Genomic DNA, 21,392 nt, shown 5'->3' with positions numbered 1-21,392 from the left:
ACTGAAATCAAGACACCCATTCGTGCCAGCCGCTCAACTTCTTATCAACGAAGCTGATGTACAGGACATCTCTGCTGCGGCTACTTGGGCGGACCATAAATGGAGTTCTGAATGGAAGTCAACCTCTACCAGACTCTATTCGTTTATGCCTGATGCCGACACACGCCCCATCGGTCTAACACTACAGAGACAGGCATGGGTGCGCCTCAACCGTCTCCGTACAGGCGTCGGGCTTTTCCGCTCAACCATGCACCAATGGGGATTGGCCTCTTCCTCCTTCTGTAAATGTGGTGCCGAGGAACAGACCGCAGACCATATCATCAATGACTGTTCCATCTTCAAGCCACCTAATGGAGTGGAAGGTCTGCGTGTCATGGATGATGAAACCAAAGACTGGCTACTCTTTAGTAGCCTTCCAGTCCAGTGTAGTCCGGGAACATCGTGAATCTGGGGTGGTGAAAAGATAGACCCTCGGCCCCAGAGGCTCACACGACGACGACGACAAACTACATTTTATTTTATTTTAATTATATGATTTTTTGTGTGTAATACATTATGTTAAACCCGTTAAAGTTACTTTGTTTTGTCTGTTTATTATTATTTGGTATAAAGTATATTGCTCTTTAGAATCTGGTAACTCTGGCAGCCGCATCTACCACGAATCACCTCCACTTCTCTGCTAGAGCCTAGAACTGAACGCAGTTCCTAATTCAGCAAAGCTCATAGTTGACAAAAATAATTAAATTTGTTTTGCAACACTACGTCACTTATACAAAAAACTAGAAAATTACTATATTACATTATAAAGCATTGTATTTACTTAATGCACACTTTTGAGTTCACAAGGTTTGACACATAGAATTACGCTAATAGTCCAGTCAAATTAGGTTTTGACCCAGAAAAAAATAGTACAAAGCTGAAATTTTGCCACAAGCATCAACACATAGTCTGAAACAAAGTATCAAAAATCCGCATAATTCCACCTCGGGCAAAAAAATTATGGTAATTTCGAAAAAACAAGGAAATTTATAAAAAATACATAGGCATGTGACATATCCATTTTTTTTTACTGCTAATCCCTTTCATTGATTCTAGCTAGCCTTTTCATTGATTCTAGCTAATCTCCTTTCATTGATTCTAGGTTTCTCTTTCAATAAGATTGTTTTGAATAAGAGTAAGTTGAGTAATATTCTATTTGAGGTTTGATCTGTTAAGTGTATAATGGAACTTAGGCGCGGATCTAGAAGTTTTTTTTGGGGGGGGCCAGAAAATTTGAAAATGAATTAAAAAGTAAGAAAAAGATAAAACAGGTATGAACAATCAGTGGCGTAGCCAGGAATTTGGGGGGTTTTGACGGCGTGTCCACCAAAGGCGACACCCAGCGGCGGGGGGTCTGGGGGACTCCCCCAGAAAATTTTGAAAAATTGCTTTGAATTTGGTGCATTCTGAGAGCATTTTCAACAAAAATATGGGTATTAATATTCCTGTAAAATGGTGCTGTCCGGTGGCATAGCAAAAGGATAAGATCATGTTTTCTTCGACATTTTTTCAGTAATAAAGCTAAGTCCCTATGTTTTCTTGTTGCTAATTCCTGGTTGAGATGTTTGAATGTTTGGTATTGGCAAAACTCGTTCTTTTAATGCAGTTTTGCTTAAAATTAAGCAAACTTTGTTTTAGAGACATGAAGAGACTGAAAGCATCATTCTCAATATCGTGACGTCACACGCGTGCCAAAGGGGAGGTTGTAAGTCCGCTGTGGGACTAATATCAGCTGTTTAGAAGCATATCAAACCATTCAAAAATTTCTCACAAAATTTCGGGGGAGGGGCCCGGCCCCTTGGGCCCCCCCATAGATCCGCGCCTGCTGGAACTGCCAAGATTACGTCGCTAGAAGCTACAGGATCATCGTCTTGTCTTAGAATCACTGCAGTTACTGCTTCGCTTGTCGCAACAAGGTACATCTTTAGACTAAAGCCACTTCACCTACAGTATAAAAAAATTATTGTAAAGCACACTTGTCTTGAAATTGTGCTTGTGCTTTTAAACTAGTTAAAACTTGTTCATATCTGTTAGGCCTATACCGTAATGTATAGAGAGTGCTCAAAAGAATTTTATTATATAACTACATTACTCGAAATCTGTTCCTTTTTGCAGGCTGTGATATGGCAGGCGCAATAAAGCAAAATGAGAAATGCATCTGCTTTCAAGGATTTGAGGAAGAGTGCCAAGAATATGGAAAACGGCAGCAAGTTGGAGATAAGGGTAAAAGGACCATGTTACATTTCGCTCATCTCCGCTGTGATGACAGAATTGTCGAAGAATTAGAGACAGAAACCGGTGTTCTTGTGCAAGATAAATGCCGTCGAAACTACACTGACAGGAAAAGAATTAGAAGAATCACTGCATCCGATGAAGGAGGAACTTCCAAGAAATGGAGACGATCGCATACGTCTGGTTTTGACTGGAAGCGTGATTGCTTCTTCTGTGGAAAAAGTGCTAACTACGATCGGAAGCATCCAGATCGTAACACTCAAGTTCATGAGGTAACAACTATTCCTTTTCGAAAGAGAATCCTTGAAGCATGTGAAAAGCGATCTGACCCATGGGCAGCGGAAGTTCAAATTCGCCTACATGATTGTTTAGATTTGGTTGCAGTAGAAGCCATTTACCATAATAATTGTCAGTTGAAGTTTTCTTGTGAAAAATCACCAGATGCAGCTTTTCAGTCACCTTCAGGCCGTCCAACTGATGTTGCAATGGTTGAGTACTTCAACGCTTTGTGTAACTGGCTTGAAAATTGTGGGGATTCAGAACTATACACATTTACATGACAAAATGATTGAACTGGCGGGAAGCTCCAATGTGTATTCGGTTCAAAGACTAAAACAAAAATTTGAAGTACATTTCGGTAATCACATTTATTTTGCTGAGCTGGATGGAAAGTAAAATGTTGTTTATTTTCGCAACATGGCCAATTACATCTTGCACCGTTCCTGGTATTCCGAGCCAAAGGAGAATATTGAAGATGATGCAATAAGAATTGTTAAAGCAGCTGCCGAATTAATTCGGGCACAACTTCAGAATACCACATATTATGCAGACATGTATCCAAGTGATGATGACATTCACAACACTGAAAAGGGCTTGAAGCTACTACCACCTCTGCTATTACTTATGCTGCAGGCCCTGGTTCCTAAAGTCAAACAACAAGTCAGTGTATCATAAAAGCTGCAAAACCACGGTCATTTTTACCTCCTGTACTGTTTGAACTTGGTGTGGAGTCGGATCATATGTTTGGCTCCAGGTGGCTCATTGACAAACTCTTCAGACTGGGATTCTCCGTATCGTACAGTGAAGTTAACCATTTCAGGCAAGCAGTTGTTCAAAGTGAGAACATTGAGCAGCTATTACCTGAGGCATTTCCAGGAAGCTTCTCTCAGTGGGTGGCAGATAATGTTGACAATAATCTTGCTACCATTGATGGCTGCAGTTCCTTCCATGGAATGGGAGTTATGGTCATTTCAACTCCCACAAAAAATAGCACCGGCAGTGTGACCAGCCAAATACCCATTAAAAGATTAACGACTGTCGGATCTAAGGATCTTATTGTAAATAAAGGAATTCCTATTAAATTTTACCAAACCGGCTTGAAACCTGCTCTTTCCAGTTGTGTTCCAGTCAAAACCAGAAGTCAAAACTTTCCAGTCAAAACCAGCAGTGGAGCTTCAGATACCGTATACACTGACAGGGAAAGTGATCTCTGAAGATATTTGGCACTCCATTGCTGTATTCGATGATTTGTCCCCCAGAAGACCATGTTGGTCTGGATTCATGCAGAGTTTGTCAGCCGGGAGTGACTTTTATAAATCTGAACCACTCTTCCTACCTCTCATTAACCTTAAGTCAACCGATGAAACGTGTATGTATTCCACATTATCATTTGTCGAGGATCAAGCGAAGAAGTTGAATATAATAGCACCATGTATCACGTTTGACCAACCATTGTGGGTAAAGGCAGTTGAAATTGTCCTTTCGAAAAAAATGAATATATGTTTTGTTTGTTTGTTTTATGTTTTATTATCTTTATCCTGCATTGCGGAAAAGCGGACTTGAGCACTATGCATCGGTGTACGCCTTCCGACGTACACCTAACCCACGCTGCAGCTGACTGCAATGTCTGTTTCCGGCTGTCTACTCTACTTATGACGTAAATTTGGTACTACCCATTACTCGAAATCGATCACTGGGTAGAGATAATTATGGTAAAGTTTCTTGCCCAGAGAAACAACAGCAAGTGCGGGTGGATGGAGTCAAACATGCAGGCTCTTGACTGCGAGACAACGCGCTAACCACTCGGCCACTGCTGCCTAATATAGTTTGTCGTCTTGGAGGTTTCCACACAGTAATGAGTTTTTTGGGTAGCGTTGGCAAACTGATGTCCGGATCAGGTCTGTCTGAACTTTTGGAAACATAATACGGCACTAATTCAGTCATTCAAATGATGAGTGGAAGAGCAGTTGCAAGAGCTCTTCGAGGGTACATACTTGTTGAATCTGCTTTAATGACTCAACTTCTACAAGCGATTGTTCCACAAAGCGTCAAGGATACTGATAATAATTTACAAACGACATATTTATATGAAGACCCCGCTGCTCGGTGTTTGAAACAAGAAAATACTTCTCAATTTTTGAAATAGGAGGACATTGAAATCATACACGAATGTTTGCAAAAACTTATGGAGGGTACAATCAGCATTGATGACGCTATTATGTGCACGTCATTCGACCGCTTGCAAAATGGAATTGAACTTTACAAGCAATATCTGTCAAATGTTTCTCACACAGTTAAACTGTGGTTGTAATATTTGCCGTACATTTATGTTTTGAAATTGGTTATTAGAGCAGAAAGTACTGGCGACTGGAACACGCACCTTGTAGCTATTACACAAATGATAAATCTGTTTGCAGCGACAGGCCACAACAATCATGCCAAATCTAGTCGACTGTATCTACAACTAATGCACGATCTTCCTAAAAGTACACAAAATGTGTAAAAATATGAGCCTCTTTCATTTGAATCAGAAGAATGCGAAAACACTACTACTCCTGTTGAAATACACAGAAATATATTTGATATCTTTAATGTGTAAGACGAAAATATTTGCTGTCCTGTTAGTTTAATGTATAGGCTTTTTATGTTGTAAGGACCATACCTCGTTGAAATAACTTCATTTTGACCTAAATTTATCCTTATTGTATTTGCCTCATCATTAGCTTCAATTTCATATATCACTTGCCTATATTGCCATTCAGTCATTTTTGATAATTTTTTTATAAATTTTGTTTTTTCAAAAATCCCATATTTTTTTTGCCCAAGGTGGATTTTTGCGGATTTTTGATATTTTGTTTCAGACCATGCATTGATGCTTGTGGCAAAATTTTAGCTTTGTACTATTTTTTTCCGGGTTTTCCAGTTTTTTTGGTTAATTTGACTGGACTATAAATGTATTTAGAAAATACAAGTCCCCAAATGCAAGATTAGGATTGCCAGATCAATCCATCTTGGTATTGGCGAACGATATTTTAAATGAGTGTGTGAAAAAAGCCAAATAACTTGGTAGTAAGGATGCAACCAACTAACAATTCCATTGGACAACCCGATCATGGGCAGTCTTTTGAAGTTTAGATTGTATCAACTGAATACATCACCATTTTTTTGTTATAACCCTTTTTTTGATTAGCTCACTAACTAACAGTAGTACATTAAGTGATCTAATCCCATGTGTCAAGACGTTTGTGCAAAAGAGTTTGATTCCACTAGGCTAGGCCCTTTCCAATTGAAACAGTAGTTGAGCTATGGACAAAGTTGTGTGACAAACCTCTCTCTTCCTGTCCTTGTCGCAATTATAAAGGAAGTTGCCAAACAAGCAGGAATATAAATGATCCAGTATCAGGATAAGGAAGTGATCGTTGAACTCAAAGGCAGTTGGGAACTACAATAAATTAATGGAAAATGTTTATTGATGATGGAGGTCGATGACTTTTCTTACTAAATTTATACATTTTTATTAGTGAAATTATGCATTTACATAAAAAATATTTGAAAATAATATTAAAATTGACAATGCAAGAGCGCTGAATGTCAAACAAACTCAGGAAAATTAAAATCACTACTGTTATCCAAGAAACATTGACAACCTGTTACACCGTGAGGTGGGTTATCAGAAGCTTCTTATTTATACAAAACTTATTTGTATGAGAAATTTTTCTGATAGGCTATAGCTATAATCCTTCTTGTTAACTTATTAAGGACTAGGGTCCATTAAAACTGATACAACCAAAAAAAATCCAGAGCTTTGTCATAGCATCACATGTACATCACATGTACTGTATACTGATGTTGGTTGTCATAGCATCACATGTACTGTATACTGCTGTTGGTTGTCATAGCATCACATGTACATCACATGTACTGTATACTGATGTTGTTGTCATAGCATCACATGTACTGTATCAGTGTATACTGATGTTGGTTGTCATAGCATCACATGTACTGTATACTGATGTTGTTGTCATAGCATCACATGTACTGTATACTGATGTTGTGGTCATAGCATCACATGTACTGTATACTGATGTTGGTTGTCATAGCATCACATGTACTGTATACTAGGGTGTTTTTAGCGTAATACGCAAAATTCTAACCATTGTTAATATTAATGTACATGGTGGTGTTCATTTCCTTTCAGTAAAAAAATCCTTTTGGCAAATTTTTGTTGAAATCCGTCGACATTTACTACTTGCGCAAGGAAGCTAAAGTTTAGGTTGTTTAGCCTATAATCTAGCAGCGGAATATAAGCAATTACCAGTACTTGTAGGCTACGTTACTTAGAACAAATAAAGCATTGTTACATCACAATTGCAACACCTCGTAAAACTACAAAAATTACACTGTCATGTCTGTTGTGCTGTTGCATTTATTTCAATTTACTAACAATTTGCGTTTGTACAATGGCTGTGACAAGGTCTAAAGATAAAATTTGGCTGGTAGGTAGCAGTTCAGGTCATTTCCTTGAAAATTTCCTTGGAGATTGTCCTTGAAAAAGTTTTCTCTCTGGTAAATGCTGTTTCTAAGTCCCCAGTCATCGCCTTATTTGCTCGGTTCCGCGACTTCTGGCCAAATATAGATCAAGCAAACTTCAGCACATCTCTGGACGATCCTGCTGTTTCTGATCAGTTACAACCTGTCCGCGCAGAAATCCTGAAGTTAGCGGCGACAAGCTAGATCTCAATCATCCTCGGGACGATTACGCTGAATTATTAGAACTCAGTATCATATTTCTCGGAGGAGTGCCGAAGAGAGATGTTAAATTCCGTCATCCTGGTGCACTTCATCGAGCCAGATGGATGGCACGAGCGATATATTCCTTTAAAATATGGCTGTTCAGGAAGCAATTCCAACTGGACCTTCGTACCACTGGCCGAAGACAGACGCAGCCCAAAACGTCCAGTCAATTGCTACGCATGTGCTTATTTATTGTGAGTGTTTACACAGGCCACTGGTACAGCTGTGATTCAGCCATACAGGCACCTCTCAACGACCTAAATTTTATGAAGAACTTAACAACGTATGCTGATGGAAAAGTATCTCAATTAGCCTTCAAAGGTTGCTCCAGACACCTGTGGTACTTGTCGGAAGGTTTCATTGCCTTTGCACTGTTTGACAGCAGAGTCACTGACATTGATAAGAGGGAAATGGTTCGCAGTATGGCAAACAGTCATGGATCCGAAGATCCGCCAAACCGGGCCGTGGTACCTGCCGATATTGCTGAGAGAAAACTGTCTGATTTCTGCACTACTGCAACTGAACGATTATTCACAATACTTGGTCTAGACAAAAGCTTCTTAACCCTTGATCCTAAATACTGGGCTGAAAATGAGGCCTACCAAAGTGCCAAGGAAACAGTTTCTGCCCTGAGGGTGACAAATGATTTGGCAGAACGAGGAGTGGCGCTTATGACAGAGTTCAATTCGACAGTGACCAGAGATGAGGAGCAGAAACAGTACGTTCTGCAGGTAGTGGAGCATCATCGAAGAAAATTTCCCGTAGCCAAAAAAAAATTAAAAGCCATGTTTGGATGGTCTAGCTCAGATGTATTTAAACAAGGATATTGTACTCGAGTATGGTGCAGTCATTGACATATTTGCCAAGTGCAAACTCTAAGTTTAATGCGATGGCTGTCATTGCGAATCGTCGAGAATATTCAAAAGTATTCGAGGTCGGAAAGACTAACTTATTGTTTATGTTCTGAAGTGTTTGATATCTTTTGTTGGTTCATTGATTGGAACAGTAACTTACTTCTGCGGAATCGCTCTTGATTTAAAGTATGTGGCCGTTCAAATATCATATGACGGTATTTTTGGCGATTCTGGACCGCTACACGGCTGACTGACACAATGTATTGCCTCCCCCCCCCCCCTAATAAGCTTTCTAAATACGCCACTGCTTCTGATCATCTCGGTTATGGGTGAAACACGGTGTAAAGGTTGTTAGAGGAATAGTTGCTTTGTTGCTATATTTGCTTTGTTATCCTATAAACGTGCCTGAAATGCGTGCATATTAAAAGTACTGAATAAAGCTGGTTATTTGGTTGCGTGTTGCTTGTTTTATTGATTTTGCGAATTTTTCAACCTCCTTGCGCAAGTTGTAAATGTTGAAATAATTTCTTGAAATTTGAAAGACATTGTTTTCTTACCAATTGTAACAACCTGGTGCCCTGTACAAATCAAACTTACGATATGAGAAAATTAAAAACACCCTACTGTATACTGATGTTGTTGTCATAGCATCACATGTACTGTATACTGACGTTGTTATCATAGCATCTCATCTACTGTATACTGATGTTGGTTGTCATAGCATCACATGTACTGTATACTGATGTTGTTGTCATAGCATCACATGTACTATATACTGATGTTGTTGTCATAGCATCACATGTACTGTATACTGATGTTGGTTGTCATAGCATCACATGTACTGTATACTGATGTTGTTGTCATAGCATCACATGTACTGTATACTGATGTTGGTTGTCATAGCATCACATGTACTGTATACTGATGTTGTTGTCATAGCATCACATGTACTGTATACTGATGTTGTTGTCATAGCATCACATGTACTGTATACTGATGTTGTTGTCATAGCATCACATGTACTGTATACTGATGTTGTTGTCATAGCATCACATGTACTGTATACTGATGTTGTTGTCATAGCATCACATGTACTGTATACTGATGTTGTTGTCATAGCATCACATGTACTCATTGTACTGTATACTGATGTTGGTTGTCATAGCATCACATGTACATCACATGTACTGTATACTGATGTTGGTTGTCATAGCATCACATGTACTGTATACTGATGTTGTTGTCATAGCATCACATGTACTGTATACTGATGCTGTTGTCATAGCATCACATGTACTGTATACTGATGTTGGTTTTGCTTTCTTAGGACTCTCTTGAGCAAGTTTTATGTGTACTGTAAAAAAATTACTTTGCCTCACTGAAAGTCTTTAAAAAAATACAAGAAGTTTGTCTAAAAATCTTAAGCTAAGCATCAATGCGACTTGTTTATTATTATTGAAGAAATCTTTAATAAATAAAGTAGTGACTGGAAAAATGAGAAAAGGAAGACCAAAGAAAACGTGGAATGGAACTATAAAAGATGACATGACAAAAATAAACCTGGAAATTGAAGGTGTCAACAATAGAGATGGAGGAGTCACTGCAGACAACTGATCGACTTTGATAATTTGGGATGAAGATCAAGCTTCTTTGAAGCAAAATAGATGATGATATGATGTTAAATAAAACAGCTTTGTGCTGGCTTTGTCTCACAACAAGTTGTCAAGTGGCTCTCCTATCTTGCATGATCTCAGAAATGGCAAGCTGATTTTGATCGTTCATGCTGAATTTTCTAGAAAAGTGTTGTTTTTTTTTCAGATATAGTTAACTTCTATTTGCTCCTCTCCTTGGATTGCAAAACTTGGCGACTGTATGCAGGAAACTTTATGGGAGAAGGTATTGAATTTTTCTTCTATGAGGCTTCGCTAAACTGTAACTATTGTAACCAACTATGAGCGCACAACAGAAAAAATAAGTCGCAAAATGAAGGGCAACCCTGTGTTGTAGTTGCTTAATGACTCATGGCTATTACAAAATTACAGAGTAAATCAAACTAATGAAATCTTTTTGAAAAGAATAATTCGCAATTTTATTAGTCTTGTTTGTATTTGCAATGTAGCTTTAGCCATGAAAACAATGAAGATGTCGTTGCACATATCTTGTTGTAGGTCTTATCTGTACAGTATACACAACATGTTTATGAGGTTGGGTTTAAATTTCATCTTAATTTTGTAACAGTATCATACGTGATGTAATCATACCTTCAACTACAATCGAATGCAAAGTGAGATTGTGCATCGACAGCAGCGACTCGGTGTACGAAAAATCAACTTGTAATTCTTCTATCGAGCCTTCTAAAGTTCGTTGATACACCACAAATTGACACATTGACACATTTTCGAATAGTTGTTTCCATTGCTTAAGTCTTGTTTCTTCTTTTGTTGAGGGTAGTGGCTGGACGTGTGTTAGGAAGCTTTTTCTTGATTTCAACCGGGTTTGTGCAGCAGTTTTTCCATATAGAGGATGTTTTTCATCACTTCTCTTCTTATGTCTCTTCTTATGTGTGGTGGTGCAATACCAGCAAGCAGATAAAGTTTGTTAATATAATTGAGTACCGAGTTAAGCTTCGATGAGTGACAGGACGTGTTCCAAACAGGGCATGCATATTCTGCTGTGGAGTAGCACAAAGCCAACGCGGTCATTCTGAGGGTTTGTGGATTAGTGCCCCACCCAGAATTGGTAAGCTTCCTCAAGATATTGTTTCTGGTGTTAACCTTAGCCTTTGTGTTTGCAATGTATTTTTGTAGCTGAGAGTACGATCCAGTGTCACTCCAAGGTAGACGGGGTTAGGGCAATGTTCCAGCTCTGCTCCAGACCAGGAGATTTTGAGGGTCCTTGTAGCTTCTCTGTTTTTTAGGTGGAAAGAACATACTTGTGTCTTTGAAGGGTTAGCTTTGAGGTGATTGTTGGTGTGATATTGTGTTAACTCCTCGAGCGACTTTGTGAGGTTTTGTTCTATAGCAACAAAGGTCTTTTCTTGTGATGTTATGCAAAGATCATCGGCGTATATAAACCGCTTAGTGTGTTGATCTATCGGCTGATTGTTGGTGTATATGTTATACAGTAACGGTGTTATAACACTTCCTTGAGGAAGTCCATTCCGTTGATGATGCCAGCGGCTTGTTTTTGAATTCAGGACAACTTGGAATCGTCTGTTGTGGAGTAACGCTGCTATAAGCTTTGTTACTGCAGCATCTTTGGACATCTGCAAGATCTTTTTCAGCAGGAGACAATGGTTAACTGTGTCATAAGCCGAAGATAGGTCAACAAATGCAGCACCAGTAATCATACCTTTCTGAAATCCGTCTTCAATATGTTGCGTTAGACACAGCAATTGACCTGTTGTTGACTTTCCAGGTCGAAAGCCAGCTTGTTGGGGAATTAGGTGTGGTTCAACAGAAGGTGACAGTCGGCCAAGAATTAACCTCTTGAACAATTTGTAAAGGTGACACAGTAAAGAAATTGGTCTGAAGCTTTTTGCTAGAGATGGATCTTTTCCAGGTTTCAGAAGAGCAATGATCCGTGCTTTCAACCAGATCTTTGGGATGTGTTTCTTTGCCATGCAACAATTGAACAGTTTTAGAAGCCACTTTCTAGCCAAAGGACCAAAATGTTTTATTTCTTCAGTGAAAATGCCATCTAGTCCAATAGCTTTGCCATTTTTGAGAGTATCAATACCTGCCTTAAGTTCGTTTGGTGAGAAGGGTGATGTTAAACCAGTATTTTCAGTATATTCCACATTCTTGATTTTCGGTCTGGGGATTTTCTTTGTTGGTTTACCATTTTCTAGCAGCTGGTGGGCAACTTTATTAGCCGTGATTGGATAGTGTTGCTGTTTTGATTCAGATGGATCGTTACTTAGTTTTCGTATTAGACTCCATGCCTTCTTGCTATTTCTCGACATATCCCTAGCTTCGATGGTGTTTTGCCATTTTCGTTGCCGTTCTTCAGAGATGGAGATCATCAGGAGTTCGCCGGTAAGGATGGTAGCTTCCGCAAAAGGGTCTTCTTCAAACAGTTGTTGGTACTTTTGCAACAGCTTGGCACTTTCACAGTTTAGACCAGGAATATATTTTGAGCTGCATCCACGTGGGATGTGTCTCTTGGCTATCTGGTGCACAAGATTGGCAAAGGATTCATAATTTCCTGGCGCTGGGTCAACTGATTTTATTTTGTTTTTAAGTTCTTCTTTGTTTTGTTTTCAAGTTCTTCTTTGTTTTGTTTTCAAGTTCTTATTTTGTTTTCAACTTGTAATCATATAACAGCATAAAAAAAAGAAAAGAAAGGAGCATAAAAAGATGCATATGGTGATTCACCTGTTGCATTAGTTGCCACACACAATCGATGAACTGCAAGAACACAGGAGAACGTTCTGAATCCGAGTGATTCTTGTCACCATGGCCCAATCGTTGTGAGAACTTGTGACCAAAGCTGAGCCATTCTTTTTCAATTAAAACCTGGTAAGTGGTAATACCCATAAAAATAAAGTAAAGATGCAAAATGGAAAGATTGCATTCATCGACATAGTTGTTTTATTTATCTGTTGGGTAGTCTTTAAAATAAGATATATTATTCCACGAGAAGGAAATGAGAGATAAGCTGCAGTAAATCAAATAAAACTCACATAAACTAGATCTCTTACCGTTTGAAAGAGAAAGGTTTTAACTAATATTAGCACCTCCTAGCTAGACACTTTTGATGCCTTATTGGTTTCACTGTTGATTAATAACTTACATTTATTTTTACAAGTATGCCAACCATACGAATAACAAAAAGCAATAAAATCATTTTCTTACCTACAAAATGTTGATTGGAACATGGCAACTGACAACAGAGGTTTTTTAGTTACACAGTATTATAACTACGTTTCAAATAAACGAGTAGATTACCTGGAAGCCTTCCACAGTCCTGTAGTAGGAATCCAACATGATCATTGCCAGGCTAGTCAACTGTGCAGTTCTGTCCCACCCATCACTACAGTGGACGAGGACAGAAGATTTTCCACTCTCCACGCGATCAGCTATGCGGGTGGCTGCTGCAAGTATCACCTGTTGAAAAAGTAATTTATATCTGTAAGGTTAAGCAACAAACCACTGAGTTCAACAACAAATGAGAAAACCGCCTTTCAGGAAGAAGCAGTTTAAAAAGTTTCCATTTAAAACAGAGGATTGATGAATTAGGACTTTCTACCTTGCTATGACGTCCGCTATTGAAATCATATTGAAATAATTCCAGGGTTCAATTTGAAGAAAGGTTTGAAATTGTACATTGATTCGCTTTTCCATTGCATAGTCTAAAGTCAATTTCTGACAGGGGTAATTCGTTGAGTTAAACTCTAACCACCGTACATCCAAACAGGCAAGTGAATTTGAGTGTGCAGGTTTATTCAATAGTTGTCCTGCCACACCAGGAGCCAGGACATTATTGACCTATTTAATAAAAGAGCGACACAATAGTTTTAAAAGTACGAAACCAAGTACCACTATGGCTTCTTATGTTGATGAAAGCCGCCCAAAATGCAAACTGATGTTTACAATCGAATAAACACAGTGAGTGATATACTGTGTTTTAGGGTGATGCCCCCCGAGGTGTGGAAAAACAGTAGTGATGCACCAGAGGCAAGATTTTGGCTGGAGGACGAAGGCAGGATGTTCCGGCCAGAGAATGTCAACTTCGGCCAGAGCTTCCGGCCTTTGTTAATATCTACCTCATATAATCAATGTTTTAACCAAGCAGTTGTTGGCAGTAGTGATGACAGGGTGGTCAGGAAAGTATTTTTGGACCTGGGATTATTTTAAGAGCTGTAGCTATTCCAAGGGGCCCGAAGCTTGAAGAAATCACAACCCATTTGTTGGATAAGGTGCATTTTTCTTTGGGCCGGAGAGTATCATTGATACTGGGCCCAAATTATCCTCTTTATGGCCCTGGTTGTTAGTAAACCACTCTTAACAGTAGTGAAGCGATAACCAGGCACTCTTAACAAACATCTTTATGGCAAAAATTATTGCTTACGATCCTTCAAAGGGGTTCATTTAAGAGTAAATATTTGGGTAGATTTTAATTTGGCCGTGTTTTCAATTCACCTGATGTAGAATTGTTTTTAAGATATTGAAGGTTTTTATTAACTTTCTTGAACTTTCTCATTTTCAATCTTATACTCAAAATTATACTCGCAATCATTCTCGTATCATTTGTTCAGTTTGTGCTTTCAGTCCAGAGTGTCGCTACAGTTACAGTGCATAGTCAAATTTATCTTACGATTTTCATTTTATGTATTGCAAATTTAATTCCTGATGAGGACACATGTACGTGTCGAAAACGTTTGAGTTTATTTTATTTTAATTATGTTATATTTTGTGTGAAATAAAGTATGCTAAACCCGCTAAAGTTACTATGTTTTATTTCACTTTGAACTTTCATGAAAAAAAGTTTTTACAAGTTTTAACCTTGGAAAATATGTGTTTTTGGTGCATCTACTGAGGTACCTTGAAGAAACAAAAAAAGTTTATATTTTAAGTAAATTTTCAAATAACCCCCAATTGGCATAGAACAACATATATTTGTGATCTGATTAGTTTTCTGAACAAAATTACTGTTCTTCTAAAGATTAACATTATGTGACGTTATGTAAAAATAGTTTATGGTTTGTTTTTGACAATTTAAAGCAGACCGGAGGACAATGTCCCGTTAGTCACATATTTTCACAAAACATTTTTTCTTACCAAATTGTCTAATCCCTCAAATGCCATACTCCAGGTTAATTAAAGACTCCAACAGTACTGTACAGACATCTTTCACAATTTAAAACAAATTAACTGTGTATTTATATTTTAGTAAAAAAACGTTTTGTCCCGTTAATCACACTGTCCTGTTAGTCACAATATGTCCTGTTAGTCACAAAATCTCATGCCATAAGAAAGTATCTATTTTAATACGATTTGGGTATATATTTATATGATGCTGAAAGACACTTTTATTTCATGACAATGTTGATGTTTTATCTCATTTTCTGTATGGTTATGAAGTATAGGGCTGCTTTTACCTACTGTATATGGAATTTAGCGGGTGCTGGTCCAATGGTACCAAATTGGTAATTGGTGCTACCAATTCTTTTTTTGATTTAAGGAAGATATGTAATGAAATGCAAGTTATGGTTCATGCTAGTCCTTTAACAAAACAAAAACGAATGTATACATAGCTTGTTTATACAGATAATACTAAATTACTTGTATAATGTATATACATATTGAATTATAATTGCTCTGGCTGTCCAAGTGGCAAACAGACACACTATTTCATCCTTTAATGCTTCCTCAAGTCTACCACATGCTCATAAAGAGAGGCATTGTGGGTAGCTTTAAATAGATACTACCAACAATACACCTTTTAAGGGCTTGGGGAGTGTGCTAGATAATTAATCATGCACTGGTAGAGCTTGAAAGTAGACAACCACAACAATCTTTTGTATAATGATTATCAATAAACTAAAAGTTTGGTATGTTGTGGTAAAAATTGTTTTTTAGATATTGTCTTTTCAGTGACACTAATAACTATTCAAAAAGCCTGATCTGTTGTTAATGATAAATAATTTGTGATTATTATTTATTTGTATCAGACAAGATTGTCCATATTAAAACCAAAACACAAAAAGACAAGACGTAAGGAGTCACTTGGATGACATGTGCAACAAATCATTGTAGTGCTTAAAAAAATGTCGTTTTATAGAAAGCGTCTGAGGACATTAATGCTATAATAAGAGAATTGAGAGATTTGTAACAACATTGCACAAAGGCATAAACTGTTTTCCGCAATAGAGCATCAAAAGTTATAACATTTGCATTAACTTGACATTCACGTGCACTAGTAAAGCGAGGCATATTGTGTAGAATACGAAATGAGTCATTATAGGTAATTCTAATCCGATTGATCGTAGACCAGAAAAGTTGACAAGCATAAAGAGATGTACAGTAAGAGCGAAACAACACATTTTTTTACTCTGAAAGGAAAAGGAAACAGATTCAAAAAATGAAAGATAAGGGAACCTATGAAAATTACTTGCAGCAATAGAAAGAAAAAATTAAAAAGTTTAGGGCAAAACAACATGAAGTTATACAAAAAATGTCAAACATTGAAAAAAATAAGGTTGTTGAAGCAAAAAGAATGTATGAGCGACAGAGAAAATCTCTATACCGAGAAGCACAGAAGAAGATTTCTGACTCAGCTGCTCCTTCTTCCTCCCAAACTGTTACAGTGTCTACCTCACACTCTGCCTTCAGGAGCAGATCAAGCTGCGGTAAAGCTGTAACACATGCGAAAAAAAATCTACCATATAGCTCAAGCAAAAGGCGTGCAGCTGTTCAAAAACTTGCCTGGGAAGAAATGACCAAAAAAACCTTTGCAGTCAAAATAACCAACCCAAAGAAAAAACTAACAGAAATAGACAAAATGGATACATATAAGTAATTTCTATCAGCGTGATGACATCTCAAGACAATCACCAGAAGTGAAAGACTGCATCAATGTTGTAATTAATGGAGAAAAAGTATTTAAGAGAAAAAAAGAGAAGTCATTTATAATATATTGTACATTATTTTATTGAAGTAGCTTAGCAGTGGTGCCCCAAAGTACTGGCACCTATTGAAATTTTTCTGTGATTCACCTGGGGTGCAAGACTCATTTTAGTTTTACAAAATTGTTACTCAGTTCACTGATTAATACAAGAAAACAACAAAAAAATAATGAAAATAACATGGATGTCCCGTTAGTCACAATGACACAGTTCATTTATGATGTAACTACTAACATACACTTTAAAATATTTCCAAACTAAACCATGCTGACATTTTCTTGATATTTACACTACACAATACTGGCATTTCAATAGAATTCGTGCTGTCAATGAGCAGACTTTTGAATTTGCATTGACAGCACCAATTTTTAAGATTTGTCCCTTGTCCCGTTACTCACAACAAACTTTTAGATTTTTGAAAAAAGTAAAAAGTTCATGAATTTCTCAAATAGTGCAAAGTTTAGGTCCAAGTCACTGATAACTAATCTCATAGGTTTCATGTTTTTACATCATCTCATATTTCTTAATTACATCCAAAAGCAGTCAAAATGTCCCGTTAGTCACATTTGGAATTGCCCGTATATACTTGAGTATAGGTCGAGATTTTCGCAAGTGATTTTCAACTCAAAAAGACAGATTCGACTTATACATGGGACAAGGTCTCGGAAATATTGTCTCCAGCTCGGCAGGGTTCAAAATTAATGCAATTTTGCTGCGATAAAATCATTGCCGACGTAAATTACGGATTGTGAGTTGGTGTCGGCCAAAGTAAAACTTTTGACTACGTTTATTTGCCATGATTCAAACTTAATTTTCAAATTTAATGATTTCTTGTTAATTCTAAACTCTATACACTTGTTGAGCAATATGCAAATCAATATATAAAGTTTGGTAGAGAGTTTACTTTTTTGAAACATAGACAAGCAAAACAAAGTAACTTTAGCGGTTTAACATAATGTTTACTTCACAGTGTAGATTCTAACGATCTGTTTTAGCCTGATGCTGCGAGTTCGTTGTGGCAATATCGAATTGCACTAGCTTTCGGAACACAGTTCCCTAGTCAATAGTCATGTGCTATGACGAATGGTGTTGAAGTCAGTGAGTGGTTCTTTAATGTGGCTCTTTGGTTTAGCTTGAGACTGCCGGCTGTTGAGTTTCTGTGCTGTTAGGCGCTATTGCTGTGAAATTTTATTGAATCAGTTAATTAGTAGATTAGGTGACGTAGTTCTTCCCTTTCGGCACGGTTGTTGATTTTTGGATTTTGTCTGCTTATGAATAATTATGAAAGCTAGTGCAATTCGATATTGCCACAACGAACTCGCAGCATCAGGCTAAAACAGATCGTTAAAATCTACACTGTGAAGTTAGCAACAATCATGCAGCAAAAAGCGAAACTCAATCAATTGCTTACACACAAAACAAAATTATTTTCATGTTTTGTAAGCAACTAACTTACACTCGTCAGCAGTTAACGAACAGCTGCTGGTATAACTAACCTTTGAATGATGTAACCACTGAGTCTGTTCCAAGTTGGAAAACCAGTGCTTGTCATCGGTGGAGGGGGGAAGACAAACATCTTGAAGCTTTCGCAGGGAATCTCGCATCACATGAATGTTATGGATATCACAGAATATTAACTCTGAACTGGTGTATGCCTCAGACTTTTCATAGCCTCCGCCGCGAGCCTGAAATACAAATATAAGTTACCCGTTTACAACTTGCATCTGCACAATTTAGTTGAATAGAACATGTAGTTGCAATCCAGACTGACAACATTTCTCGGACACAAAGGGCTAGTAAAAAATTGTCAGAATTTAGTCACACCATCCAAAACTTTTCTTCCATTTATTCAATGGAGGATAGTAGCTTACACTCGTTGATGATACAGTCTGAAACCTGCTACTCAGTAAAGAGTGATAAAACATGAAAATAAATTTTTAAAAAGTATGTCTATCATATTTTTAAGCAGTTACCTTCGGAGCCCGAGCGTTAAGGCTTAGACACTTGAGCATCTATCATAGTAGCCTAGGCAGTAGGCACTTACACCGAGACACAGAGATATTTAACACTAGAAGGATGGCGGTTTTCACACACCTAGCACTCTAGCAGGAAAAGATGTGTCAATTGATGCAAAACGTTGGATAACTCAGATTAGTCCGGGGGCAGAGATGATTGACCTTCCATTGTTGTATTAAGTTTTTTTTTACTGTTGATTTTGGTAGCCAAGGGTCTCTTTTTTCAGAAACTGCTTGATGACATGTTGTCACCTTTGAGCAATTTGAGAAATTCAAGATGGCCGCCATTACCTAGAGCAGAAATGACCATAACTCCTTACCCATTCGCATTAGGAAGGTGATTTCTGTCTCTATACCTAGGTTGTAGGGGTCAAGCTATCCATTAGAACTAAGTATTACATTAATATCGTATTACAAAATGGTAATTTCCAAAATGGCGTCCAAGATGGCCGTTGTTACCTAGAAATGACCATAACTCCTTACCCATTCACATTAGGAAGGTGATTTTTGTCTCTATACCTAGGTTGTAAGGATCAAGCTATCCATTAGAACTAAGTATTACGTTAATATCGTATTACATAATGGTAATTTCCAAGATGACGTCCAAGATGGCTGCCATTACCTATAAATGCCCCTACCCACTCACATTAGGAAGGTGATTTTTGTCTCTATACCTAGGTTGTAGGGGTCAAGCTATTCATTGGAACTAAGTATTATGTTAATATTGTATTACATAATGGTAATTACCAAGATAGCCGCGGTAACCCTAAAGTATCTTTTATATACACTATTCAACCTTGGAGAAAATATGAAAAGGAAAACGACTACAGGTGTTATATTATAACAAATGTTCTTTAATTGTAAATCTGGTTTCATCTGTTTATGGTTGAAGAAAGTCACCTCTTTACCAAAATTGTATGAATTCTCACACAGACTACCAAAAGCATATTATACAATTCATAATTATTAAGGATGGGTACTAATTTGCCAAATGATCTACACTGTTGTGCATCGTGTTGCCCATGTGCATCACAAAGACATGCAATCAGCTATGATGTCAAGTTACAGCAATCCCAATTATAGCAGGCGCTAAATATTGTGCATTTCATGTTTGCAGAGTTGCAACTACAAGCACCGCACGTAAACTGCATGGAGTAATACTGCGGCATCCACATTTTATTAGACGTAGTACCATCTGTGGGGCTAGTTTGACTTCATCAGGTAGGGTGACTGGTTGAAGGGACTTGTTTTGATCATCCTTTACCCAGCCATATTCCATTGGGTCCAACTCGGGTGGATTCTGCCCTTCTAGTGACTGCCATACCAAAGTCTGATAGTGAGCTCTTTCATAGGCGCCGACTTTTCAAAAAACCTTGGGGGGCGAGAAAGGGGATGACGTCATAATTGTAATGCTATTTTACTCAATTAAAATAGTCTTTGATTAAGCTTAGTGTCTTGTTTATATTGACAAATAGGTCACAAACCGAATTCATTAGAACCGCTGCTTGAAACGATTAGTTTTACGCATGCAGACGCAGTACGCCTAGTCGTAAACATTTTGATGTTGTTAGCTCGTAATTGGAACAGTTGGAAAACAAGACGATTCGTTTCCGTTTCGTGCGAGTGAGTAACAACAATCAAGACAGTGAAGTTATCGAAATAAAATAAATCTCAAGCAGAGTGAAAACCCGCTATCAGTTATATTAACCTCGTTTCGCTAATTACTTACTTTCAAAGCGTTGACAACGGCGAAGTGTTTTCTCTTCTGTTTTTTATCGAAAGTCTTTGTAGTCTTTTATTGAATACAGTAGGCTATATACTCGAGTAAAGGTCGAGATGTTCGCAAGTGATTTTCACTTCAAAAAGGCAAGTTCAACTAACACGTGGACATGCTGTTGTCTCCAGCTCGGCAGTTTTCAAAATAAACGCACTAAAAATCATTGTCGACGTAGATTACGGAGTGTGAAATCGCGTCGGCCTAAGTAAAAGTTTTGAATACGTTTATTTGCAGTGATTCAAACTTAATTTTCAAATTCAATGATTTCTTGTCAATTCTAAACTTTATGCACTTGTTGAGCAATATGCAAAGCTCACGAGACAAAACAGAAAGAGCTGTTTTAAGAGATCATTTTTTTATTTTTGCGAGTAGGATATAATCGTTCTTATTATTACGTAACATTCCATGATCGTTAAAGTCGATGTCAAACCTGAGCGGCAGCATAAAACAATGATGCCAGGTTAGCTAGGTGATAATAGCGGTAAGAGACGTCGTTAATGCAGGCAATATCTGCGACCAAGACCATTAAACACCTTTTCTTTTATCGGTTTTCGATTTAATTCTCACACATTGCAAAGAAAACAATGCGTTCTGTTGAATCATAATTGTCTCACAGCGGGAAGACCTCGTTGAAAATAGCGCGTCCAATTTAGCTGGTTTACTGTCCAGCAGCGTAAGTTACTTTGCCATCTACTTTGAAATTTCCATACCATATGAGAAAGCTATGCGATCAGCTGCTGTTTTGCGGGCAAGAGCAACGTAGGCTTTTCTTG

At 37.8% G+C, this 21,392-nt stretch overlaps 1 protein-coding gene across 1 annotated transcript in view; it reads right to left on the bottom strand.

Annotated features, from left to right (window-relative positions):
* Nucleotides 1-21,392, bottom strand: part of LOC145772608 (phosphatidylinositol-3,5-bisphosphate 3-phosphatase MTMR2-like) — a 133,793-nt gene that overhangs the window by 36,083 nt on the left and 76,318 nt on the right. The window contains exons 6-9 of the mRNA XM_082584468.1: nucleotides 18,324-18,512; nucleotides 13,148-13,306; nucleotides 12,575-12,715; nucleotides 5,879-5,992 (exon numbers count right to left, since the gene is read on the bottom strand). Coding sequence (XP_082440594.1) covers nucleotides 5,879-5,992; nucleotides 12,575-12,715; nucleotides 13,148-13,306; nucleotides 18,324-18,512 — 603 coding nt within the window. The remainder of the gene's footprint in view (nucleotides 1-5,878; nucleotides 5,993-12,574; nucleotides 12,716-13,147; nucleotides 13,307-18,323; nucleotides 18,513-21,392) is intronic.

This window comes from Aplidium turbinatum, chromosome 6 (assembly GCF_918807975.1).
Source record: "Aplidium turbinatum chromosome 6, kaAplTurb1.1, whole genome shotgun sequence".
Lineage (NCBI taxonomy): Eukaryota > Metazoa > Chordata > Ascidiacea > Aplousobranchia > Polyclinidae > Aplidium > Aplidium turbinatum.
Note: the sequence above shows the minus strand (reverse complement) of the source record. Positions and strands in the feature narration are given on the sequence as shown.